Genomic DNA, 27,652 nt, shown 5'->3' with positions numbered 1-27,652 from the left:
AAAGAAACAAGATTAAAACAGAAAGAAAGAAAAGGAATATTTAAAAGTAACTCCAATATACAGCTTTCGTTCGTTGTTCGAAGAAGCTATAATTCTTCCTCGACAACATATACTATTAGGTTAGTAGCTGGCAACACGAACACAGTAATTCCAGCTCTGAAGCGACAATTCGTTTACCCCGGATTCAAGAAACTGAGTAAAATTTTAATCGATAATGAAGATTAGAATTTTTATAATTCCACGGCGGAATTGTTACTGGATTTAAAAGATATTTGTGAAGTATCGGCTCAAACACGAACGTGTTTGAATTATTTTTATTTGCAGAAACGTGCAACCGCTCGTGAATTCTGATGTTCTATATATACATATATATTGTACTATAAAACTCGACGAGAAACGAGTCAGGGACGAAAAACTTTCAATATTTTAATTCTTGGTATAGAACATAATTTTTCAGTCGAAGGAAACAGAGTTCTCCGCTATTAAAATTGATATTAAAGTTCGAGGAACATTCAAGAACGACGAACAATAACACGCGAGCGAGCCGTCGCGAAATTGTCACCAGAACTTGTTAGTATCGTGGCGTGTTAGCAGTAACTGGGTCTCTCCCGTATATTTACAACGATGAGGGGGGAGAGAAAAAACAAACGATGGAATTGTGTTGATTAATAGCCGGCAACCTGGTTTTTCACCTCTTTTATTCGTCCGCGTTTCGCGAAGGAAACGTCGCAGAAAGAAAGGTAATCATAATAAAGCTTTCCTCGTACCTTCATTCGTAACTAGTTCCCGTCTGCTCGGAACTGAACGAACAAACAAATTATCGAGGATGAATTCTTTTCTATCCTCCTCCCGCTGAAAACATCCAACGAAAGAAAAAGACTCGAGAGGGCTGGAGAAACGCAAGATTAGGGGAGGGATGTTCTTACGAAAGAATTTTCTATCAATAATCCCCGTCGTCTATTTTGAGTTCTCCATAAGAAGATAACGACATATTAAGAACTCTCTGACAATCGATAAGTATAAATACTTCGCGCAAGAGACGAAGAAATCCGGTGTTTACCGCTTCGAAGAGTTATCTTCGAATAACAAATCACCATTTTGAATCGACGATCCTCTTCGTAAATAGAAAGTTAAAAGGATAATTGTTAAGTATGTAAGAAATTTTACGGTACGTTCTATTTAGAATAACTACGTGCATTGATGTAATTAGTCGTGTGAACAGTGTACGAATATAAAATTTGAAGACATTCATGTCATATTAGACGATAACAGATTTGACATTTCAATAGTTATTTCGAAAATGTTATAGAAATCACAAAGAAGATTTTTTCTTTCTCACAATGCTTCGATACTGACAATTTAAACTTTAATCGCTTTTTTATGGATAGTATTACACCGAAATTCGACGAGCTTCTCTATTATTTACGTCCCCACCCCCCATGTCGTTTGTACTCGTTAAAACACAAATCACACCCTGGAGACTAGCGGATTCAACAATGATTTCACGAGCTCGCTATTTCAATTTCTCAAACATACCAAGGCTGACACGTCGTCTATCCTATCACTGCCATTACAAAACCGTTCTCCAGCTCGTGAGATGCAAAAATGTTCGCAAAAGATACGAACACGAAACATTCTACGACTAATAACGCACAGGGTGGGTTTAGAAGCTTCTGCTGCAAGTGGTAATTAAAACATGATAATACGTTACAATTTGTTCCTAGACAGCAACGAGAATGAGATTTCCAACAGTGCTGGTAAAGTAATAAACCAATATGAAAGTAACAAACTTCAAATTCGATTTTCTCGAAAACGTAGCGTCGGATGAAAAACAGTACACCACATTTTCTCCTTACATTTTCACGTAAAGTTACTTCCCTGACTGGTTGTGCTACAATTTTCCAACCTCCTTGTCTAATAAAAAAGTTTCCAATATGAGCGATGGAGCATCGAATCGAAATAAAATAAAAACTACGAAAGGCAACCCGGTACTCGTTGTTCTATTTCGATGCGCATACGATGACGTTGTACGCAAAGTGCAATACCGTTTAAATATCCATCAGGATTGCATTTGGGGGGGAGTGAACGCGATAGGGAAGGAATGCCCAATTCTCGACAGCGTCGTGGAATCGATAAATTTGGATTCTCAGCGACAGTAGAAATATTCTCTTCTCGTCGTACGTTCGCTTAGTCGATACATATTGAACGTACTTGATCGATATCGAACCGATTGCTTCGAATTTTTCCACCGAACGACGAATCGCAAGTTCTATCGGTCGATCGTGTGCACGAAATTTCGTTCGAACGAACAAGTATTTCGGTAATAAATTTTCACAACTTAAACGAGCCGAGCAACCGTGTATCGATCCACGACGATCCAGAAATCACTACCGTGTACAAATATCACGCAACTGTGACAATTCGATACCGAACGTGGCTGCTATTCAAGGTACCATCGCTCATATTGGGAAAGCCTCTTTAGTCTCGCGTTCGGACAATTTCCTCGTTACATCGAATATCTGTATTCATACTCACGCTCCGGTACCCAAATCGCGTAATCGATACGCAACAAGACGAAGAAATGGTGTTTCGAATCCCGAGCGCACGGCCAATTAAACCAATCGCCGTCCGCGAGCGGGGTTAATTAATTAGAAAAGCCAACGTTCGGAGTCGACGTGCGTTGACTTTCGTTATTGTTCCACGACGAGGTAATTACCCCCTGTGAATCGATCACGGCTGGGTCGGGAGGAAAAGAAGAAAAAAAACCGTGAAACCGGATTCGTGGATCGATGCGACCGATCCGGCATCAACCGATAAAACTCCGCCAACGACGGGGCTAATCTCCGCCATTGTTGCGGAAAGTTTAATCAAGCCGGTTCCCGGTTCGCGAAAGTCGAAATCAAACGAGGCACCACCACCGGAGAACGTGGATCGATGGGTCGATAGTCGCGCTCTTCGCGCTCACCGGAGAGAGTTATCCCCTCGATAAAAGGAGCCGGTGTTTCGCCGCAGGGTTGGCTGGGGGTGGACGAAAACGGCTGGAAACAGAGGCAGAGAAACAGTGGTAAACCGAGGTGACAATAGAGGAACGGTGGTCGATGCTGAGACTCCGTTAACACGTTAACTCTTTGAAGTATAGCGGGTTAAAAAATGTCTCACCTTTTCAATATCAGAGCTACCGACAGATTTTGGAGTATTAGGATATATCTCGTGTGTGTGTATGATATATCGCAAATATATCTCGTTTGTATGTAAGATATACGTCAAATATATCTCGTATGTATGTAAGATATACGTCAAATTTATCTTATATGTATGTAATATGTATCTCAGATGTATCTCATATGTAGGTAAGATATATCTTAGATATATCTCATGTATCTCAAAAAGAAAGACAATCGACGAGAAAAAAGAGGAATTTATAAAATTGATAAAATAGAAAAGTCGTAACTTCTTTAGAAAACATGCTATGGAATTTAAAGTAAATTTCATTATGAAAGCAGTTGGAAACAGTCGTTTTGACTGGTTGGTACATCTAGTGTTAATACCCTGATATGAATGGTGGGATATTTTTCAACCCACCGTGAAAAATTAAAATATCTCCTTACAAATTGCACCTTAAGACTGTTAATATTCCATCTTACAATTAAATATCTAAGTAATTTATTTTTCAGTTCTAATGATTTTCTATTATTTCACACGTTTAGCAACTGTGGTTCAAAAAGTTAAACGCCACGCCAGTTTTCTATACTCAAGAATGTCCCTGATATTCGTTCGAACCGTAGTGTGAAAAGTCGAAATATTTCATAATTTGTCATATTATTTTATAGCATTACTAACGAGAATAATGTTACTTAAAAGTTTACAAGTGTATAATATCGTAATTTTAATATAGCGTAGGTTTAGGAAAACGTAGCTTTAAGAGAACATAGCTTTAAAAACCGTGCCCGGAAGTATGCAATAAAAGAGAAAGCAGAAGTCGACAAGGATCGGAGTTAGGTCCAACGAAAAGATGGTTGGCAACGGGTTGCTCGTTGATGCATTGGCAAAGTTTGGCGAGCGACGAGTGAAGGTGCAGAAGAGTATGTGGTGGGAGTTAGAGAAAGCTGGTAAGGGCCTTATTTTTTACGGGAGGAAAGACAATATCGAGATAAGAGTCGTAAAACGTTGTATAGAGTTGTGTCATAGTTACGTTACATACTTATAACGTTATATACTTCAAGGTTATGCAGTTATTATCCAAGTATTTATTAATTATTTCAATTAATTCCACGCAAGTATTAGAGTTCGTATCTTGTAAGCCCTTTGAAGAATCGTTAGAATGTCCCCGATATTTGTTCGAACCGTAGTGAAAAAGTCGAAATATTGCATAAATTGTCGATCTAGTAATTATTTTACAGTATCACCGACGAGAGTAATGCTATTTAAAAGTTTACAAATATCAGAGTTCGTATCTTGTAAGCGCTTTAGAGAATGGTTGTAACTTTGTATCGGTGGTCCCCAGGGATCAGGTTTAACGGGATCAGGAAATCTGATTTTCCGATTCCCATCATCCGAGCCACTTTTTCCCCGGTGTTGGAACAGACAGAGAAACGACTAGACACTGGTTCTCAGCCGTGGGTGGTCCTCGTGTTCTATAGATAATTTTCTCCCACCTCGATCTCCAGCGCTCGTCGCTTCGGTGTTCCTGAAAATATCAGTGCCCGGTGGACGCGAGCGCGTTTCGAGAAAAAAAGGCTTTCCCGGTATTGGTGGCAACAGGAGTATTGATTTTCTGGTACGATACGGCAACAACGAGGTGGAGCCATCGCAGCTCCAGTGGTAGCGCCGCCATATTTGTTTCCCCCAGGAGGACCAGGGAGAGACTGCGGAAAGTGGATTTTCCAGGGGCTTCTTCCAGTCGCCGATCCATCGTCGATTATCGTAAGTAGAAACCAGTCGGGTGGCGTACGTTGAACCGCGTGTTTTTTTTCCCAAACCGCTGCGAATGATCCGCGAGCGTTCTCGCGCGGTGCGTGTTTATCGGCGCGCGGGACACACGTACTGCGGTGGCGGAGGATATCGCCGATCGCTGCGGGCCTGGCTACGACGAGGCTCGTGTAAACAACGTGCAACGAGACGTTTGACAGGTGGTTGTTGTTTCGAGTTTAAGTGTATCGGGTGAAGATCGGTGGTGCGTCGAGAGACGGTGAAAAACGCGTTGCGTTACGCTCCGCGCGTCGATCGAAACCGCGGGATTTACCCGGGCGACGAACAACCCTTTCGTTTCGTTTCGCGCGTTACCGTGGCCCCGTTTTCGCGCGACGTCCACTTTGATAACACTTTGAGAACGTTATCAACAACGTCACGGAGGGAACGCGGCGTGCTCGCCTGACCGTACCACGGGATATTTAACAGAAGAAAACCGGGCTAACGATCGTTCGTCGATTGATCGGCTCCCCGGTCTATTCTTAGACGTAGCACGTGGCCACGGGACATCGTGGACTCGTGGCTCGCGACGCTCGTTTCTTCCTTTCGAGATCGAGTCTCGGTATCGAGATCCATTCGTGCAGCTACGACGATCGAATCGGTACGAGTGTGTTTTATATTTATTCACGTTCGAGTGAATACCGACAGTACGGTGTGAGAAACTGTTTTCGAAGATCGTCGTGGAACGTGATTTTTATTTAACACTCCTGGTCGTTTTTATCGGTTTCGAACCCGTTTCTCTACGATTTAAGTTTGACAGTAATCAACAACAAGGTCGTTCACGATTGTTACTACCCTCGTGAACACTAAGTTTTCTTTTCGAAGATATTATGTAAGGATTTCTTTTCAATATTTTGAAGAAAATATATTCGAACTTACGAATGTGGACAGGACTCCTTATGGGTTTTATATTTGGCCCGATTTACTTACGACATATCTCGCACGATATTGTACTATAGGCGAAGGGGTTAAGCGAACCATGTACCCAGTCAACGTTCGCTGGGATATTTATTTTATTAAATAAATATGAATTTCTACGGGATTGGTATTTATTACGCGAACCGCGGCCAAACCTACGATTGGTAACGTTTTATGTAACACCGTGGACCTTCGACAACCACGTAGACTCTACACGCGCAAAGTCCAGCAGATCGGATCAACTGTAGTGTAAATTGAATCGGTACAAGTGTGTTTTATACTTATTTAGGTTCGAGTCGACAGTGAAGAACGACAGTACGGTGTGAGAAACTGCTATCGAAGTTTGTCGCGGAATGTGATTTTTATTTAACCATCCCGGTAGGTTTTACCGGTCTCAGCGAACCGTACACCGAGTCAACGTTCGCTGGGACATTTATTTTATTAAATTTCTACGCGGTTGGTATTTATTTTCTCTATTTACCACGCGGGCGAATTGCCGTAATTACAGATAAGACCGAATAAATCTTGTTTCGTGCAGCTGTATGCTCTGCATAAATATTATACGAGATCAGTGGCAATAGTTGTGTACACGTTTGTTCTTTAACGTTTAAAAATTCATCGTCTGGGTTTAAGTTACTCCACGCGCGTTGAGAAATTTTTCTCGCAACTCATACATATTTATTTCGTCTCTAATATTTATTTGGTGTTCGCGAATACTGACTCTAGCGGTTTTCAGGTCCTTTTCGGTGGTAAATAATACATTAATAGAGGAAAGTGTAGTGTAATTATATTTGGAAAACAGTCAAATTGGTTAAAGTATATTTATATATTACTTTCGAGGGGAATGAAAAACGAAAGTCGAAAAATTTTAATCATGCTCGCGTGGATGTTAAACATTAAATATTCAATTATTCTAGGGAACGATTACACTCGTTGAACCATTTGCAACAATCTGGCCAAAGAAAATTTCAAATCTTCGAGTCGCGTGACCGTCTCTGATTCGTCGAGCTCAATTTCGTACGCGTCAGCGATAGTAGTTTGGCAATTTATTAAGTGGACAAAATAAACAAGTAATCTTTGAAATAGAAAGTCTTTAGCTATATTATTTAATCGAACATTTTTATTCTTTTCTTTGGTTTCTCTTTAATGAAAACACGCAACGGAGCAATTTCGTAATTTCCATTTTTTGCACGTGTAAGTACACGTGTATTTTATCAGCTCACCGTTTCGCTTTGCAATAATTATTCATCGTTCTCGTTTCTCACCGCAGAGAGCCTTAAACAACGTGTTAAAATCGTAGAATAATGTAACACGAGGAAACTTTCCATTTACAAGATTATTTTTATCTCACGAGTTCTCTGAACCTCTCTCAAAGTAAATAAGTTACTATCGCTCTACAATGTTTTCCATTATAATTTAATATCCGACTTCATCGAACATGAAAAACCAGTTAGGCCACCCGGTCGAGTACGTATCCGTACAGAGTCGATTATAATTAACTATATACCTCCCGTACCCTTTCTTAAGGCAAGAAATCGATTCCTTATCAACGATACGATAAATTACACCATACCAGATACAGCGCACGTATCCATACTGCATTTGCAGATATTTAAAGCCCCTGTGGATTCCATCGTGCACAAAAGTAGGCACTAGATCAATGGTCTCTATGACGGCGCACGATAATCGATATAACACGCTGTTTCACACGGGACGATCGCGAGAATTTTCTCAAGCGTGTTTCACTTCGTCGAGTAATAACTCCCAAAGTTTTTCCACCGATGGAAAACATCGCGATAACGATTTCGTTCTGCCGGTGAAACGTTCAACTTCGAACGAAGCTCGCGCGAAGTAAACGTACCAGTGCGCTTGACAAACAGTGCTGGTACACGAACACCGAGCTCTCGAGTGCTTTTTTTTTCCCGCGCGTATTTACGACTTGTAGTAAATCCGAAGAAGACGAAATTGCTCCAAAATATTTATGTACCTGTGCGCGCGGAGAATGCGAAAGTGTCGTGCTCGTTTAACGAGCAACGCGCAACGACGAAAGGGAACGTTGGAAACGAAGAAACGAAACAAAAGCAAAACGAGACAAAGCGTGCTTGCTTAACTGGAAGCACGGCGGACAAAGGAGACGCAGGATACGAAAAGGTATCGAGCGAAATTAACAGCGGGATTAGAGCCAGCTGGAAGATACCTCGAGATAGCGTTTCGGGTCGTACGACGAACAAGTGAGTTTTCCATCGAACTAGTTTGTTTCGAATTATCGAAATTATGCAGGTTTGAAAATCGTGGAAGTTGAAACGAAGTAAACGGAGCCAATTCTGTAATTAATTTTCGATCGAGTTAGATTGTTTCGAATTATCGAAATTATGTAGGTTTGAAAATCGTGGAAGTTGAAACAGAGTAAATGGAGCCAATTCTGTAATTAATTTTCGATCGAGTTAGATTGTTTCGAATTATCGAAATTATGTAGGTTTGAAGATCGTGGAAGTTGAAACAGAGTAAATGGAGCCAATTCTGTAATTAATTTTCGATCGAGTTAGATTGTTTCGAATTATCGAAATTATGTAGGTTTGAAAATCGTGGAAGTTGAAACAGAGTAAACGAAGCCAATTCTGTAATTAATTTTCGATCGAGTTAGATTGTTTCGAATTATCGAAATTATGTAGGTTTGAAGATCGTGGAAGTTGAAACAGAGTAAATGGAGCCAATTCTGTAATTAATTTTCGATCGAGTTAGATTGTTTCGAATTATCGAAATTATGTAGGTTTGAAAATCGTGGAAGTTGAAACAGAGTAAACGAAGCCAATTCTGTAATTAATTTTCGATCGAGTTAGATTGTTTCGAATTATCGAAATTACGTGGGTTTTAAAGTCTTGAAAATTGAAAGGAAGTAAGTAAGTGGAAGTCTGGAAATTTTTAAAGCTAGTAGTTGATTAAAGTCTGGTGAAAAATTGCTTCGAGTTAATAATTGAAGTCATTTTATCGTGAATTTTCGATCGAGTTATATTGTTCCTGTTCTGTCGAGTCACGAAGTTATGTAGGTGTGGAAGTCTTGAAAATTGATGTAAAAAAAGTAAATGGAGCACTGAAAGTGTTCAAAAGGAATGATTGGTTAGAGTCAGTTGAGAAATATTGCAAGCTAGCGATTGGAGTCATTCCACTGTGAGTTATCGATCGAGCCACGTTGTTTCACTTAACGAAATTATGTTGTTTTCAATGTTTTAAGAAAGGAGTTGAAAGGAAATAAATGGGGTTTTGAAAGTGCCCTAAAGCCTTGATCGATTAGCAATTGTTCAGAACCTTGACAATTGTAGATATATCGAGTAGTATCGATGTAGCAAATACGGGATGTTCGTGCCATTATCCAACAAAATTGTTTAAGAATTCTGTATGATGAATACGGAATTGTAAACATCAAAGTATAACCTTCATCTTTTGAACAGAAACGACAGCATTATTTTTGGATATCAACCATGTATGAAACAATTCAAGATTGCTCGAAAACAACAAAAAATGTGTATAAGTTTTTTCTTACATCTCTTGCTGTCAAAATAATGTGGTATTAAATATAATTAACTCGTATATGGTTCAATTTATCTTGTCGATGACACAAGTTCATTGTAAAAGAAGAATGATAGCCTTTTGGTTAAAAAAATTCAGGTCACCTTTATAAATTAAAATATACTGCATACGTTTAAAATTTACTTAACTTGTCGTATCCTTTATATAAAATAATTATATTTTTTTCTCTTCTATTTTCTTTTTACGTTATTAATCGATAAAAGATTACTGACCGATAACAACGCGAACACCCTGTATATGTAACACCAAGGTATACTACTACACGGTATAGATGTACACACGATCTAAAGTGTAGTGTATGTATCGAGTTGAAACTATGATATACGATTCCAAATGGTACGTAATTACGGCTAAACTGTCAGTTACGGTACTGTTTGCCTCGACGTACCTATTTATGTATAATTTGCAGTATTAAATTTATCTCGAAAACGGAACTTTTATGTAACCTTTGGAACGATATTTTTTCCACGAATTGACTTAAATTACTTTTAAATGTTATATGAAACCCTTACTCGCGTAAATATCAGAGTTTCGATTAGTTACTAAAATATTAAGACATTCAAGATCGTGCACAGCAGTTAAAACTGTATACTTTTAAGTAATATCGGTACACGAATCCGAATGTTTGGTTATACGGAGAGTTAAAGGAGGTAGAAATTTGCAAACTCGTGATACACGCTAAACGTATTACAAAATACTTGCTGAACATATGTTTATAAATCGACCCTTTCAAAGTGATCAGTGATTTTCTATTTCGATACTGTTGATTGTCCACCCCTGTCTATCCATCGCTAGCAATATCAACACAAAGGATTATTGCGGATTACACAGAATTATAGTAATCGCTCATAAGCTACATTCTGTACGTCGTCCTTTCATTTTCAGTACACTCTGAACACCATCGAATAGCTTACTTTTACGAAAATCCATACATACTTCAACGATCGTTTTCGAATCAATTCCAAAATATATATAAAATCAATTCCAATTGAAATATTCCAATTATATTTCAAACATATATTTTTTACTACTAAATATGTATATTATATTTTATATAAATATATTTTACCCTGTAGATTCGCCAAAAAAATACTAGGACACTGTATGCGAACAACTAACTCAGATTACCGCCTCGAGTCAGAAAATCGTTCTTTACACCGAAAGAGTTAACAGACCCGTATCGATTAATACTTCTCGCCCATTTTACAGTGATAATAATACTAATACGTATTTATCGCACCCAAAATTATCTACACAAAACGAAACATTCGGTACAAAAGAAAAGAAGATTAATGCAAGTGAAATAAGTATACGGTGAAAAGACGTGCTACGAACTATAATACACCGACACGAACCCAACGTCACCCGCAGTCGAATTTACAATGTCACGATCTCGCAAATTATCGAATTCTCTCGGTGTTCAACGTACCGAGGATCGTGTACAAGAAAAGAAACGAAGCGTTCGTTCTAAAGGAAAATAAATTAATACAACTAAAAATAAGATGGAAATACGTGCTACGAACCTAACATTACCTGCTGTCGCATTTACAGTGTCGCGAGCTCGCAAATTATCAAATCCTCTCGGTGTTCAACGTACCGAGGATCGTGTACAAGAAAAGAAACGGAGCGTTCGTTCCGAAAAGAAAATAAATTAATACAACTAGAAATAAGATGGAAATACGTGCTACGAACTTAACATCACCTGCTGTCGGATTTACAGTATCGCGAGCTCGCAAATTATCGAATCCTCTCGGTGTTCAACGTACCGAGGATCGTGTACAAGAAAAGAAACGGAGCGTTCGTTCCGAAAAGAAAATAAATTAATACAACTAGAAATAAGATGGAAATACGTGGTAGGAACCTAACGTCGCTCGCGGTCGGATTTACAGCGCGACGAGCTCGCAAATTTTCGAATCCCCCTTTTGTCAGTGTCCCGTGTACATACATATATCGTGTTAATTCGCGTCGTCTCGATGCCCATCGCTGCTTCCAGGTACGGTGGAACGGGGCTCGAGCTCGAGCGAACGCAAATTGCCGCGAAGCCGAAAAGAATTTCTATTCGCGGAGGGCGAGCAATTTCTCGTCTGCGCGCAGTGGAATTGCAAGTGGCAGGCGAGACACGCGTGGCGGAGGAGGTCGCGAAGAACGACGCGTAAAGCTACAGGCGCCACACCGTCTGCGGCTGACGCTCGATAAACTACATTACGTGCTAACGCGTCGAGCCTTCTATTTCTTCTTGCTCTTCTATTTCTCTCTCTTCTCTCTCTCTCTCACACACACACTCACATACACACACACACACACTCTTTCTTCTCTCTCCCTCCTCGTGCCCGCGTTTCACCATCCACCGCCCCCTCTCGTTCTTGTTCGCCCGCACAGCGGAACTGTGTCAACTCCGAAGGTCCTACCGCGACCGGAAACTGTGTCGCAACCTCAAGGCGCGCGAGCGTCGATTTCTCAGGAATTAAAAAAAACTGGAGCGCACATGTTATGGAAAATGCTCGCTGATAATTAAGTGGTACCGGCGAGAACGCGTTATCGCGATCCTAGTTGCTTTCGTTTCGCGATGGAGGGAAAAAAAAAAAAAAAAAGAAAAAAGAAAAAAACACACCCGCGCATACACGCGCGCACACGCGGCGTAACGTTTGTCGATGTCACCTTCCATCCACCGGTTTCTCTGTCGTTCGCGCGCACGATTTGCATTGTGCAGTGCTGCTTTCCAAGCGCTCTATAAAACTTTCCCTCCTTTCCGCTCGTAGGAAGTGCCACGACCTCGTGAGAGGCAACGGGCTCGCGTAATTACGGGTAATTATGGATTCGAGATGCTCGAGCGGCCACTCCGAAATTTGAAGAAAATTAAGGGATGTTACCCGCGCCCAGAACCTTCTCCGATCGGGAATGGATTCTCCTCGGGACACGAGTTCGAGGGGGCAAAGTCGTTTCGACGCGTTAAAAATTAATTCGTGTCAAAAGTCAACGTCAAAGCGAATGTAAACATTTGATCTAAATTTTTATCATTTAATTCACGATAGCACGAAGTACAAAAAGCAGAGACGAGTTTTGAAAAAACGATCCCTGTTTGCCTTTATGACGTCGTTGCTTTCAACGATTGTATTTCGACATGACCTATTGAAATGCAACAAAAATTATAAAAGTGCTGAAAATCGTGATATATTCTCTAGGGATTCACGTTCGGAAAATTTGATTTTTATGAAAATTGTCCAAATGGTAGCTATTTGTATTTGAGAAGTCGAGTTTGGACGAAAAATTTATACGTTTTTTGTTAATATTTTCCGGATTAATTAAAATTTAGAAAAAATACTACGTCGTTACCTAACAAATGTTATAGTAAAGATATCTACGAAATTTCGAAATAATCAATTATCGAGATATCTTGGACACCGTTTCTGAAAATGTAGTTTCGATAAAAGTGAGTTTAAAGTTCCTAAAGTACATATTATGTGTGGGCCAAAATGTTACAGTACGCACCTTCGTACCTACAATAATAGATTTTTTTAAAAATTGAGACCTTTTACATCTTATTCTTAAGACTTGAAACTACTATTTAAGTCGAAAGAAAAAATCGATTGTTTCCAAATTTCAAATTACCCTCTCCTCTTAACCATGGGGTTAGTCGACTGGTTAGAGGCACGATACGAAACCGTTTCGAAGAAGAATTAGGAAGATCGGGAAGACCGGTGGTTTCTATACCGACGCAATTAATTAAGCGTTAGTGCTTTAAGCTTTAGACTTTTTGTGTTCGCTACTTTCGTTGCTTGCTCTTCAAACTGTGTCACACGTTCTGAAAGCCCTATGGCGGAGGAAACTGTGTCACAGTTACACCGGTGGTTCGTGTCGGGCGCTGATGGTCTCGTAAAAAAAATTAACGCGATCTCTGACAAGCATCGCGAGAGTAAGCGCACGGTAATCGAACCGACTTGTTGGACTATTTTCGTACAGACACTGTTCATATTTCTCGTTAACATCCACTCGGTACACGTTTAATCGGATTTGCGAATTTACAAGAGGAGGGGACAAATTTAAAGACCATCAAGGCTTATAAAAATCACGAATCAATGGATTGGATTTCACGACCAATCGTTCGTTACTCTGACCCCGATTGTTAATAAACTTATGGGAAAGAGGAACTGTATAAATGGTAATCTTGGTTCGAATATAGTTCGAGTACAGCTCTTGTGCAATAATTGACTCTTTCGTGTATGTAGAACACGATTCTAACCGTAACTTTTCCTACTTTTATACTACCAACTTACTTTATTATTCGACCATCGCTACGAATAACTTCTTTATTACTTTCTCGCATTAATGTTAATTTTAGCTTCCTCGGCTCCTTTCTAAAGAAATCTATTTGTTGGTCTACGTCTTGCTTCGTATTGGATTTTGTTCCGTCGAAAACATTCAACGTGAATCAAGTATTTAATATTTTTAAATAGATTCATCGTCGTTAGATCGAAAAGGAACAAACATCATTTGTCCTGCAATTTGAACAATTCTAATCGACTTTACCACCGAACGAGACGAGATTCGTCGTTGTAAGAAAACTTTCGTAAATTAAGTACGGGGTAACGTTTTAATAAATTCCACTGAAAGCGCAGACATCGAGTCATTACCGTTTCCAAAAATAACGACGAACGAAATGACAATACTAAACTAGAACGATTTCCATAAAAGTGGATATTGCAACGGATATATCCGACGTAAAGTTTCACGTTTCGGGGGAAGTGGAAAATAAATTCACGCTCTTGCTCGATTTAAACCGTCGGCAAAAATTACCTCCGGGGCTTGGAATACTTTTTACACGTATTTGCAGTTTAATTAGAAAAATACTCGCTTTTCACGCTTTTCGTTCAGCTTGCCTGAAAAAGAATCGTTTCGATTAAATCCTGTAAAAACGATCAAACATTCGCTATTTAAAACACACAAATCGAAATTTCAACGCGAACGATATTCAACGCTAATTAGTATCGTTAAAAATAGTTCTCCCTCGAGAGATTTGCATACACCCCAGGCATATATACATGTGTGTATAAATATATATAAAATTTCGTTCCGAATTATACATCCATTCGGTGTTTCTGAAATCGTTTAATAACGGCACTCGGGCTAAATCCGATCCGCTTTTATTAAAACACCGTGCTCCGCTTGGAACGATTAAAGGACCTTTGGCTCGGCTGATCTCCGATCCAGTTCCACGCGATATACATTCGAGTATGTTTATTCCGAGAGGCGTTGCATTTACATGCGGCGTTACGACATCGATATTCGCGAAGAATATACGGGGAACATCTGTTTGCAAATTGACCCGTTCTAACTACCAGATACGCTTCCACCGCGTGAATAAAAAGCGACACGGTACTGGGATCGATACGCTTCGAAATTCGTTTCCGAATGCTCGGGAACTCGAGGTTAGCGAATCACGAATGGACGAACATCCGAGAATTCAAGGTCCGTGTTAAATCCTGTCCCCCGGCGATCAGCGTAATCTCGGTGTCGTCCTACGAGCGAACATTTCATCTCGTAAGATTCGATTCCGTGTCGCCGGATTCGTCGGATCCCGCCATCTCTGGACGATCGTCCTGCAACAGAGATCCTCTCCGGATGTCACGAGCGTTGTGTATACCGATGACGTCAAATGCCTGCAGTGCACGGCGTTGTTGCAGTTGGTCGTTGCGCACGCGCGTCACATCGATCGATGCGCGTCGCCGCTCGAGTCTTTCACCCGCGCAGCTCACACGAGGCGCAAAGCGACCGAAAGCAGAACACGCGCGCGGCCAGCCTCGTCCTGCGGCAAAAAGAACACCGTGACGAACGAACTCGCGAGAATCTCTGACCGTGGATGTTCGCGGTTGTTCGCGATGCGAAACCTCGTACGGCCTTGAGCGTCACGATACCCACGGAATCGTCGTCGCAACGATCTATCTGTGCACGGAGCTTGCCCGACAACAACGACGCGAGACAACCAACGGGCTCGAAATATCGAACAAAGGGAACGTAACGATCCTTGGCGACGATTACGAGAAACGACCGTGGACGTTCGACAGCTGTTACCACGATAAGTTTATCGTTATCGTTGGCGGTTACCGGCCAACGGAGAGGCTGAATCGACCCGGTGAACGTAAAAGGGACGCCCGTTTCCATGGAACGTATCGTTCGCGGTACGTACAGTCCGCGAAATCCGTGACTCGAGATATCGATAAAGCGCCGATGCCCTCAAACGCAAGGTCCGTAGTTACAGTTTGACTATACACATCGAGGTGAGACGCGTCGGGTGGCGGAGCAGTGCTCGTCGAACACCGCAACGACGATGTAGACCACGCACAGAGTGTGCCCAGAACGCGAGCAGAGATCTCGTCTAGGATGTAACAGGCATCCTCCATCGTCTGCCTCCCCCTCCGACGTCCACGACATCAGGATACACCGGAACGGTGACAGATATCGCGACGGGGCACAATGCCGAAGCAAGTGCCGGTGAAGAATTTGGTGATACCGCCGCAGGACGGTCGGATCTGCGGGACGATTTGCATATGTCAGATGACCGCCGTTCTGTCATCTGTCGCGCTGGTATACCTGACCGTTGCGATCTACATGCCGAGCACACGAGCCTTCAAGTCAGGGATCAGCGAGGTGCCGGTGATGTGCACGACGATACGAGCGGTGAACGCCGACAACTGCGACTGGGGCAGTTGTGGCGAGTGGTGTCTCTCGAAAACATCCGGACCCTGTGTTCAGATACACGTGAACCTGCGGAGAAACGGGTCGTCGATATTGTTGGCGAACTGTACGAACACCACCAACAAGACCTGCTACGGTATCGATCAGGAGAACGCGAAGAAATCGAAATGCATCGCGGACGAGTGCCGTAACCTCACCGGTACGTTTAACTGCTCGTCCGGTGTCTGCATAAATATCACCGACGCTTTCGAGTGTATATTTCACGACACCGATCCACCGTTGAAGTGTTCCGGTAGACGGGGCAAGATCACTTGCATAGACATCGAGGGTCTGTTCAATTGTAACCGCGGCACCTGCGAGCGGATCCGAACACCGTACAACTGCGATCGCAGATGCGTGGACATACCCACCAGGAACAAGAACATGATACTGTTGAGCGGCGACAAGGTCTACCTGAGCCAATGCGAGAGAGCGATAGACGTGGAGAGTAATCGCGAGATCTGGCACGAGGATCGCGGGGACGTCATGATGGCGTCGTGTTACGGTATATTCAATTCCACGTTGGGTGTGGAGGCGGTGGATTGTATCAACGGTTCCGTTCTCGAGAAGGATCTGTTGTCCGATTTGACAAACTTCACGTATCTCTCCTATTTGAATATATTCGCGACGAAACCGTTGGACGAGACCAAAATGGTCGCGCCACCGGAACAGGAGCTGATCATCGCCAACGAGAGCCGTTTGCTGATCAATCTCGAGGGTTGCGTGAACACCCTACGGGAGGAGTGCAAGGAATTCCTCCACGAGTACGGGAAAGACGGATCCGATCATAACGCACGCGCCAGGTTCCCGTGTTACTACGCGAAGGGGAACACCGGTGTGGTCGTGTCCCGTTTCAACTTGGACAACACGTACAAGGAGTTCCTGATCGCGTTACTGTTGCCGAGCATTCTGTTCGTTGTCAGTTGCCTGACGTTGATCTTTTGTCAAAGGACCGTGGTGGTCGGGGATGACGCGAAGATGCGATTCAAGGGCACGGTCGGTTCGTCGATAGAGAAGAGTGCTTCGGGTAACCTAGGGGATGCTGGCGGAGGAAACTCTGCTATGGCGCTCTGAGATCCGTCACGTAAGAATCGTTCAGCAGCCTCGGGAATGGAAATCACGGCGATTGTCACTTGTGGGATATATACGTATTTTAGACGACGGTTTCGACCGAACCCAACGACCGTGTTTAAACATCTCCTGAGAAGCGTATATATGTACAATCAAATTTGGAATAACCTTTCTTTAAACACACACGTCCAGATTATTTATCTAGTCTCCGCTAACGTTCTACTATATTCGGCATCGATGCACTCTATCCTCTCTCTTTCTCTCTTTCTCTCTTTCTCTCTTTCTCTCTTTCTCTCTCTTATCTGTGTTTTCCTTTTTTCTTGCGTATCGTTAGGCTCTCCGAACGTAGCGCAACGATGGGTGACCTGAAATTTGATTTCTAACGACTCCCCTAGATAACGATTGTATAGATTAACATGTTAACGGTATAAGACCAATCGGCCCTACACATCTTACATGAGATTTTCTTTCTGTTGACAGGCATTCCCCTCCTGGAGGAGAGTCCGGCTCGTCAGTCGATATTCTCCCTGCGCGGGCATTATTAAGGTGTGGGGAGGGGGGGAACGCGTGGTTAAAATTCTCATCTTGCAAAAAAAAGAAAACAAAAGAAAACAAAAGAAACACAAATATTTCTGCAAAGCCATCGAGAAAACGAAGCGAAAAAGTGAGAGCAAGCGGTCAGGAACAGAAAAACTAACGGAGCAAAGATTTTTTCCTACTTGCACTGCCTTGCACACCAAATACTTTCGAGGGAGCGCACGTGCTTCTTTTGACCGTGTCGCGCAACGCGAACGGACCGCTTTTACGAACGTGTTTGTACAAAACGGATGCGCGACGCAGCTCTCGGCCATTTCTCTCCCGCTGACAGGGAGATCCTGAATTTGGGCTCAAAGATTCTTTCGGATACAGACGGTAAACGTAACGTGGATATATAGGAAAGTAAACGAAAAGTAACGACAAAACGAAAAAGGAACAAGACAATTCGGCGTCTTTTACACGTGACATTCGTCGGTAGCTTTTAAGTGTCCCCCTTCTGATTGATTCGCCGTGACCGTAGATAAGGAACGTTATCACACGATAGCTCTGCGTAACGAGACTATGCAAATATTATAAATTACACGTAAACCAGCCACACACGTACAGACACACACACACATACACACGCACATTGGGAGTTGAAGGACGTGCCTTGCTGGTATATGATCGATCGGGAACGAATTCTGCACCAACTGCGGACAACAACACCGGGCCTATCTGAGGTCTTTGAAGATTTCTCGCTTTGCTTCGTAACTCTTCTGAAAGTATTTCGACCCTAAGCTAACTCTACGATTAAATCCAAGGAAGAAGACGAACGTGTCCGAACATCGGAGCTCTGGCCTACGGTGACACCGGAATAAAGCTTTCTTGTCCGAGGAATTCTCGTTCGATTGCTTCGTTCGTATGGACTCTGAACAGGATATGTAACAACATTGGATAATTCAACGGAACAAACGTTTCACGAGCATCGAAGACGAAAGGAGGATAGTTGACCAATCTCTGCGATCGTACAGCGGAGAAAGTTTTTTTTCCTGATCGAAAGTAGGGTCACAGCGACCCACCAAACGCAGCAACCATTGAGTCCGACGAGTCAACGGTGATCATGGATGCCCAGGAAGAGGACACCAAGTCAAGCACCATGGGTGGCGTGCTACCTGTGGTGGAGGTACAATCCTTGGTGGAGAAGGCTAAATTCTACACGTCACTCTGCCTGGGCATCACAGCCATTCTCGCCGTTTTTGCCTTCCTATTTCTAATCCCTTTCGTCGTCGAGCCAGCGATTTCGACAATCCTGTCAGACTTCTCTCCTCATGCCGTGGCCTGCGTTGTCACCGATCACGTTTACGCCGAGGGATTGAAAAACTGCTCTTGGGCCAGCTGTAGAGAAGGTAACGTTACCGAATAATTCTTCCTCGACGTTACATATTGCCGCTTACTGTCGAACGATCTCTTTCGCCCATTGACATCTTGATCCGTTCTATCTTTTATAAAATCCGATTTTATTCGTCGGTGAAGCTGTATTAACGCCCAGACCGATAGAGTGAGATTCAGTGTCCATGAAACGACACGTACAGGTCGTATAAGAATATTTACACGTTACGAGGGCACGTAGAACTAACAAAATCGAATGAAAAATGCTTCTTCAGAGACAAACAAAGTTTGTTCGAAATTAACATGTAGCGTGATTGTTTGCAATCTATAGCGTGTATCAATCTTGGGTGTAGTTGTGAGAGATTTAATTGTGACTATTTAATCGCAGTTTAAGAATTGTTTTCCATGTTACAATACTTAATATAGAAACTAAGTGTATATATACATGCCAGTTTCATTCAAGAGTTAACTCGAAAAATCAATTGTTTATATAGCTTTAATATAAATCTACTAAGCATTTTTTATTCGGTTCAGCGAGTATGCGCCAAAATTTGTAAACATTCTTCTTCACACCTTGTAACAGATAGTGTTATTCTTTAATCGCGAGACGAAAATAATCACGAAACAATAACGATGTCTCGACCTTTCGAGAGATGATTGTTAAAAGAAAGAATCAAATCACTCCCATCGTCTCCCGGATGGTTGTCGATGACAATGGGTAGTTAAAAAATGATAAAAACAAACAAACTTGGCAAACGCGTCCGCTTAAAGCCGATTTGCCAAACATTCAGAGACAGTTTACGATTGCAGGTTGCACCAGTGCTGCGCTCCGTTGCCATCAGATCAGAGTCAACTACACGAGGTTGACGTTCGAGGAATTTATGGCGAAACCACTCGGTTCCATTCCCTGGGACGTCTCGGATACGAAATTCTTCGTGAACACGGAAGGCTGCGGTTACCCGCCCAGAGTAAACTGTTCCAGCTTTGCGAAGAAATATGGATACGCGAACATGGGGAAAATATTCCCCTGCTATTACAGCAGAACACACCCCGAGACTGTCGTCGCGAGGTATAATTACACTTCTACGATATTCCTGGAAAACAACGCGAAACGGAATCACGAAACGTGTCACGTCCGATGCGGATTGCGTATATCAAAGAACGTGTCGTGACGAATCTCTAGAGATTGGAATCTTTCCGTGTCACCGTTATTTTATTTTTCTTTTTTTTTTTCAACCGTATCGGCCATTATACCGCAATCTATCGACGTAGCGTCACAGTGACACGTTTCGTTCGTTAGATGTATCGCTCGTTGTTTTTCTTCGCACGGTATAATAATTATTTCATGCATCGATCCACAGATCGAATAGAACGTATAAATAGGTGAACAGTTTCACACGCGATTCTCGACGATTATTATTCGTCCGGGCGTTCGTGTTGTTCGAAAAACGTCTGTAATTGCCAACCATCGCTATGTAGGCCATTGTCGCTTAATAAAAGATTTTGAAATGGTTCTTAACGACGAGTCCTTGAAACACGTGCCAATGAAAAATAGAAAATCGATCCACGTTCGTAGGCGGAACCTCCACTTGGGAGAGACTTCTCGTAGATAATCGATAGTCTCTTTGTGTTACCGTACAATGCTTGTTCGTGTCGTTTACTTTCACTCGTAAAATTGCTAACGACGTCAAAGTGGTGGTTTTCAGTGGACCATCTTGTGAATTACTTCGTAACACGTTGAAATAATATTTGGATACGATTTTACGTATTTCCAGATATTCCTGGGATGAGAATTTAAGGCATCTGGTGCTGGCCTTGGTGGTGCCTATAGTTCTTTTCGCAGTGTCTCTCTGCGTGTTGTGCTACTGGTATTGTCCACCAATGGGCAAGACTTGTGGAGGACCAGGCCGCAACCTCATTGACAAGTACGCCAGAAAGGAAGAGTAAGTAACGTGTATGTATGCAGTGCCCAGTGTGGCTAGAAGAACTTAAACCTTCTCGAAAGTCTGGAGTTGCTTCGAGGAATTAAAATACGTTTCTTAGAAAATCGATAATTGTGTACAATGTTCGATATCTCGTATACCATTACTTTTACAGAAAAGATACACGTATTAAGAACGATTGTAAATTAAATTCGGAAGCTTTCTCGTCGTACAGAAATTTTCAATAGGATCAACAATAACAGAGATATCAGCCTAGCCCTTTCTGTCTTTAATATTCTACGAGGATGAGTAGCAATTGAGTTTATTTATCTCGTGAGAATCGAAACAGACAAAACATTGTATATCAGGAAGAATGAAAATAATATTTGCATTCGAGCAATATTTCTTATACTGGACAATCTGCGCAGTATTCTGTAGATGGAACATCTGCTAAAGTATACATTAGTATGGAAAGTTGTTATTCTCAAAAAATTGATCGAAACAATGAAGTAATATTCCTACAAATCTACAGAAGTTCGTTTCGCGAAATTTGTTCACTCGAAAACCCAGCAACGAGAACAATTCATTGAAGTAATGCTTTGCGGCGCAGTTCGATTTGGAAACCTTTCAGTATTTTCTATCACAAGTTTTCTGTTGCGTTTCTACAGTATCCTGGGAGAGGATGAGTTCGAGGAGGACGAGGAAGAATACTGACTGCTACCGAGGGCTCACCCCCCTGCGCGGGAGTGACGCCGAAGGAATTACTGAAAGTCTCCAGCGTACTTTACGTTCTAAATTTAAGCGATCGGTCAGAAGCAATAGCAACATTAAGGGAATCTCGGCAACGAAGGCGTACGCAATTCGTTCGTAACTTCAAAACGCGACTGATTTATTTCGAAGCACGCTACCTTCTATCGATAATATCGAATCGATGGTGATCACCGCGATTGTTCAATTGATCGCTTTCTCCGACAGAAATTGATTAACGCACTGTCTACGCTCTTTCAAAGAAACACGTTCTTATCTAACTCGAATTTCTACCTAATTTTTACCTAAACGTTTCTATCTAAAATTTGCGATAAAACGAGAACGATATCGCGTTCTTACAGTCTACAAACGCTTGCCCGAACATCACTGGTGAATAACGTTACAATACTGCGATTAAAATCCTTCGATAACGCTTGAGCAGTCCGCAGATCGCGAGATCGTGCAATCGAGAACTTCTCTGTCCGTATTTCCAAAAAGTATATGTCCGTGAAAACGAGACCCAAATGTCTGCGATATTTTTACACCGCACCACCATGGAACCAAAACACAAGGAATCTCGTCAAACAATTTGGAAGCCGCGTGAACACGCGACGATGATTTTTAAATAACGAGTGCGCGCCCAATTTTCGCGGGATTTTTATACGGACGCGATAAACGTTAAATGATCGTGGAATTTACAAGGTAAAGTAGGCCGGGCGTGTATGCGGAGAGCTCAGTCTCGATCATCTACCAGTATTCCGAAACGTGGTTCAGGAGTACGATAACAAGGTGCGCCTTCCTAAAACGTGATAAAATGTAAGCGTAAGGAACAATTAATCGTCAAGTGGCACGTTTTACCGCGGTACTCGTTTGTAATAGAATAAGTGATGTGCTAGTGTTACGTATTTGTAAATCGTGTTTACTCGGAACCGGGTAAGACGACACTTCAAGCTGGTAAATAAGAAGCAATTTAAACAAAAATCTCACCATTCCGATTGATCTTCGTTCCGACGGAATGTTGTTCGATGCACCGTCGCGTTAACCAATTGCGTTAACATAGCGATCACACGGGACGCTGCGTCGAATTGTATTTCACGACGATTGAATGGAACGAATTTTTTCGAAGCATTTATTATTTAATTGAATCGTTTCGCCGGGATCCGAGCGCACGCTCTCTGTCTATCCGCGACGTGTCGATGATAACGTGATACGTCGAGGAAGCAGGGTGCGAGCTTGCACTTTGTGAAAACGACGATCGATTCGTCGAGCATTCCAAAAGTAACAAACGAATAATCAAAATCCTGCGAGGGCTCGTGTCGCGCGAACGCCAAGCCATTTGTTCGTCCGTTCTCGCGTTTCTGTTTCACTCGCGGGAAAGTCTGAGGTCGAAGTCGAACAAGTGTCGAAACAACCAATGTTCGTACGTCCGTCTTTTTCTTTTCATTTGGAAAAAGAAAGAATAATTTTTGTTTCTTTTCGTATGGAAAAAGAAGAAGAATTTCCTTTCCGTTCATTTGGAAGAAGAAGAATCATTTCTTTTGTGTTCACTTGGAGGGAGAGGAATAATTTTGTTTTTTTTTTCTTCATATGAATAAAGAAGAATAATTTCTTTTTTGTTCATTTGGAAAAAGAGAAGAATAATTTCTTTTCCGTTCGTTTGGAAAGAGAGGAATAAGTTTGTTTCTCTTCAGTTGGAAAAAGAAAGAATTTTTTTTCTCTTCATTCAGAAAGAGAAGAATAATTATTTTTTTTTTCTTTTGGTAAAAAAGAAAGGAGTACGTGCCGTTACTTCGATGCTCGTCCGTAAATGGTAAATCGCGCGGGAAAACGAAACGGAAGAAGCGCAACCGTACTAGAAGCGAAAATCGTAGGACCTTCGACGCGATTGCAAAAATAGATCAAAACGAGTAGACCTAAAACCTATTTTTGCGACGATTTTTAGAACGAACGGGCATGCGGTTAACAATTTCGAATTCACGCGAACGAAACGCGGGAAACAATGGACATGTGACGCGATCGCCCCCAGGATCTGTCTTCGCACCAATAAGTGAAAACTTATAGGTTAAGTTTAGAACGTAAGTTAAATCTGTGAATATTAATCGATCGATCGAGAAATCAATCGATTCGTATCGATATAAAGATTATTACAAATTTTTTACGCGGGCGCCAGTCGCGTCGTGGTTCTAGTTAGAATATATTTGAGTAATGCGCAGGTGCACAGATGCACGCGTCGTGCGTAGTAGTATTTACAGCTGTAGATATCGATTTTTCAGTTCAGTTTTCAAAGGGACGAGCGATCTGCATTCCATAAGCTGCGAAACAACGCGAACCGTCTAGAATCTTTAGCGAATTAATTAAGAATAATTCCCTTCTTGCACCTCGGTTTCACGAATCTAAATATATCGTTGAATGCACAATCTCTTTCGTGTACAGGATGCTTCGTAAAATATGAATGCAACGTCAGAGGTGAATTAAGCACACGAAAATAATATTAAAAGGTTGTATAAATTAATGTTGTTGATATCCAGGTAAATTTGGGGATTAAGAAAATCAAGAATTCTAATTATAGTGTTACTGGAGTATTAAAATTCTTTGGAACGATATAATTATTCTTATGTATTTTTTTAAATTAATTTTGCTTAGACATCTTTACTTTCATGTGTAATATTGGAAGTTTAAGAAGAAGAATATTTCCGATTACTGAAAATGTAAGTTTAGAGCTGAAGTTATTGGAACACTTGGACACATTTTGTGTCATTTTATTAATAATAAGAAAGTTTGTTCTTTTGCTCTTGTATGTATGCAAGATATAAATGATAAACGAGTCAAACCTTGATTGGTTGGTTGCTCGATCAAACCAACTAGGACACAACTCATTCATCTGCTAAAATATTTACTCTATTAAGACGGAGATATTCTTTTTTAATATTAAAATTGTACCATGGAAGTGCAAAAATATCCGATCAATTATTATCAGCTTTTCGTCGATAATTTTGGATAAGATGAATTTAAAGTGAAATGGAATTATTAATTTCATTTTTATACAGTACTTGGTTACTTTTTCTGAATGGACGTCATTGATGCGAATATTCTATGTTTTCGAATTACAACCGTTTTAAAATTATTACATTCAGTATCGGTACAAGACATTATTACAGAAACATTGTTATCATAAAAGTGTCTCGAACCAAATGATCCCATACAAAATATGGTTTCGTTGCACATTGACGAGTAAAATCAGTAGCACTAACCCAATTTGAAACCACAATGTCCCATACGAACTTGACTACAAACACTTACAAACCACTGTTATTTTTGCGTGCTTAAACCAACCCAAAATTACGTGTACATATTATACAACACTCCATGTACCGAACAAATTTTCGTCTTTAAAATTACTCCAGAACACAAAACTGGACTGTCGTCGATTCAAATACCAATATGTTCGAAAGAGTGAACCGATACCTCGATTGTGTAACATTTATTATTCTTCGAGTTGTTTTAATCGTTACACCGTTATCTTGCTTCAACTAAATTGTCGAGTCTCGTTGACACAAAGTTGAACGAATCGCGAGACTCACGCTGTTGTTTCAAAGCGTACGGAAACTACGTCGCGACCCCGTACATCTAGAATGGTTGTGAATCCTTACTCGGCCTTGCTGTAGGCGTCCAGCAAGTTGGCATAATCACTCTCGCGCGCGAGAAGCGAAACGTCAACGGAGCCTGCGTTCTGGCACTCATTCCCCACCCGAAGCTTGCTAATCGATTTCCGTTAACCGCTCGCCAAACGATCGATCGATCGATCGAATGAAACGTCGAGACAACGCGAGCGAACTCTTCTCTTGCACCTCCTGTCGCGTGAAACTTTTGCTCAAGATGCTCGACCCACCGAACGATGAGATACGAATCGAATATAATCGTCGCGGGACAGAACGAAGAGACACGTATATCGAACGGGAAATTCGTGACACCATTTAGCCGCTAAACGTAATTTAAGCCGAACTTCGGTTAATAATCGATCTCAAAATTACAACGTTGATCGGTGGAACGGAGTGTCCCTCGACACCGGTTAGATTCGTCGAATAACGAAACGGGCGGACGTAACGAGAAACTAGTTTTCTAGATCGAAGTGGTTCTCTCTAGATCGTCGGGCACTTCGATGTAAATTGTATTTAGACACCGTCGTTGCGCTTTTGGTCAATGTATGCACGAGTATCGAGGGATCGCTCGTAAGCACGCGGTACCGTCACACGTTGACAATCTTGTTTGAAAAATCCATGGGAGCTCGTCTGCATGCAAGCACTTCCATATCTCTCATATCAGATCGGTTTAGTGCCAATTCGTTAGTCGATTAGAGCCTCGCGAGCGATCACGGTGCGTTGAATTGTATTTTAGGAACCGTCGGTCGCGGGTGAAGACGTCGATGCAATTTAGATAGACGATATTGAAAATTCTAGGGAAACGAAACTCACGTACACGCGAGACGCGACAATCGAACGAGTCGTTTCACAACGCGGATGAAAATCGACGTGTCCCGGAAACGCGACGATACCGTGTCGGTGAACGAACACGACGAAGAGTAGAAACGAAGAATCGCGCACGGTTACAGATTAGAAAGCGGCGATGAAACGTAAAGTCTATTTCTATCGATACTTATGTATAATACGCTCTATCGCATGTTACTTGATTATTCTAACGGTACCTGCACCTACTTATAGTTAAGCTACTCCCCTTTCCATTTCTTTTCCGTATTTTCCTCTTTCCCTCCCGCGTCTCGAGCAACTATCCTCCGGTTGCTTCTTCTATCTTACGCCTTATCATTCTCTCTCTCTCTCTCTCTCTCTCTCCTATGAATACTCCAAAAAAAAAAAGAAAAAAATAATTGAAAAGTCACTCTACGAGAAAGCTTCCTCCCAATTCTTTATCTTCGAATTTTAAACTCCACCAACGGGAACGTTTGTCCATCGCTTCGGGCGTATCATTAAGTCTTGAATATTGTACATAATGATATATTATTATATTAACGTACTCGTTCTGCGATACTAACGGACAATTGTAAATAAAAAAAAAAAGATTATACGGTTTCGTTTGAAATATATAGAAACACGTTTTCTGTTAAACACGATCGGTCATTTCCCCTGTCGTTTTTCTTACCGATTCCTTTTCTATTCAAACGCAAAGTTTTCTCATTTAGTCGTTTTAAGTACTTAAAAGCAGTTATGAAAATATATTTAGTCGTTTCTACGGTGAGCTTTGTAATCCTCGTTTTATTTTAATTTTCATTACTTTAGTCGCATTATTATTATTCGAGCATGATTGTTCTCGTTTATGCGACGATCGTGTAGTAGCTTGAGTACAAAAGTCAAGTGATCGATATCGAGGGAAAAAGTTTTCGATTAATTTCTATTACACGAGAGTGGACAATACGCGGAAGTAATATAAATTTTCATACACGAATGAAAAAGGGAAAAAACGTTTCCACGAACGCGGAACACTTTATTTCAATTTACCATTGTAATAAAGCCGTGCATCACGTGCTGCGTGTTCCTGTCTCGTGTATTTGTTTCGTAAATTTCGCTCGTGCAACGCAATAGCAATCACTGAAAAAGCTTTCAAGCCCTGCCAGCGCGCAACAGTCAACCTTTAACAAGTTTTCGGAAATTCCTGCACCATGGTAATGCAGTTTCGAATAAACGAGAAATTCCTCGGTTGTAACAGCCTCGCTTCAGAGAGCAGTTAAACAATTTCGGTGATACCTATATCGAATTTCAAAGGATACATCGAATTTCTCGTTAAAA

At 41.5% G+C, this 27,652-nt stretch overlaps 3 protein-coding genes across 5 annotated transcripts in view; 2 read left to right on the top strand and 1 right to left on the bottom strand.

The window, feature by feature from the left end:
- LOC143152101 (cilia- and flagella-associated protein 298) overlaps positions 1-27,652 on the bottom strand; it is a 133,115-nt gene that overhangs the window by 67,637 nt on the left and 37,826 nt on the right. The gene's annotated exons all lie outside the window — the stretch shown is intronic.
- On the top strand, positions 15,240-17,888 carry Teh3 (tipE homolog 3 phospholipid transfer protein). Of its 2 annotated transcripts, none has more exons than XR_012993516.1 (2): positions 15,240-17,423; positions 17,758-17,888. XR_012993516.1 is itself a non-coding variant. In XM_076321960.1 (2 exons), the coding sequence occupies exon 1, from the start codon at positions 15,946-15,948 to the stop codon at positions 17,278-17,280; it is 1,335 nt and encodes a 444-aa protein (XP_076178075.1). In that variant the 5' UTR covers positions 15,240-15,945; the 3' UTR covers positions 17,281-17,290; positions 17,758-17,882. The 2 variants fall into 2 exon arrangements, 1 of the variants encoding a protein (XP_076178075.1); XM_076321960.1 differs by having other exon boundaries at positions 15,240-17,290; positions 17,758-17,882.
- Positions 17,882-26,979, top strand: Teh2 (tipE homolog 2 phospholipid transfer protein). 2 transcript variants are annotated; one of them, XM_076321962.1, is made up of 5 exons: positions 17,882-18,536; positions 18,618-19,202; positions 19,996-20,254; positions 20,961-21,128; positions 21,776-26,979. In XM_076321962.1, the coding sequence occupies exons 2-5, from the start codon at positions 18,917-18,919 to the stop codon at positions 21,819-21,821; spliced, it is 759 nt and encodes a 252-aa protein (XP_076178077.1). In that variant the 5' UTR covers positions 17,882-18,536; positions 18,618-18,916; the 3' UTR covers positions 21,822-26,979. The 2 variants fall into 2 exon arrangements, with proteins under 2 accessions (XP_076178077.1, XP_076178076.1); XM_076321961.1 differs by having other exon boundaries at positions 17,882-19,202.

Source organism: Ptiloglossa arizonensis, chromosome 10 (genome assembly GCF_051014685.1).
Source record: "Ptiloglossa arizonensis isolate GNS036 chromosome 10, iyPtiAriz1_principal, whole genome shotgun sequence".
NCBI classification, from domain to species: domain Eukaryota; kingdom Metazoa; phylum Arthropoda; class Insecta; order Hymenoptera; family Colletidae; genus Ptiloglossa; species Ptiloglossa arizonensis.
The sequence above is the reverse complement of the archived record's forward strand: the minus strand, read 5'-3'. Positions and strand labels throughout refer to the sequence as shown.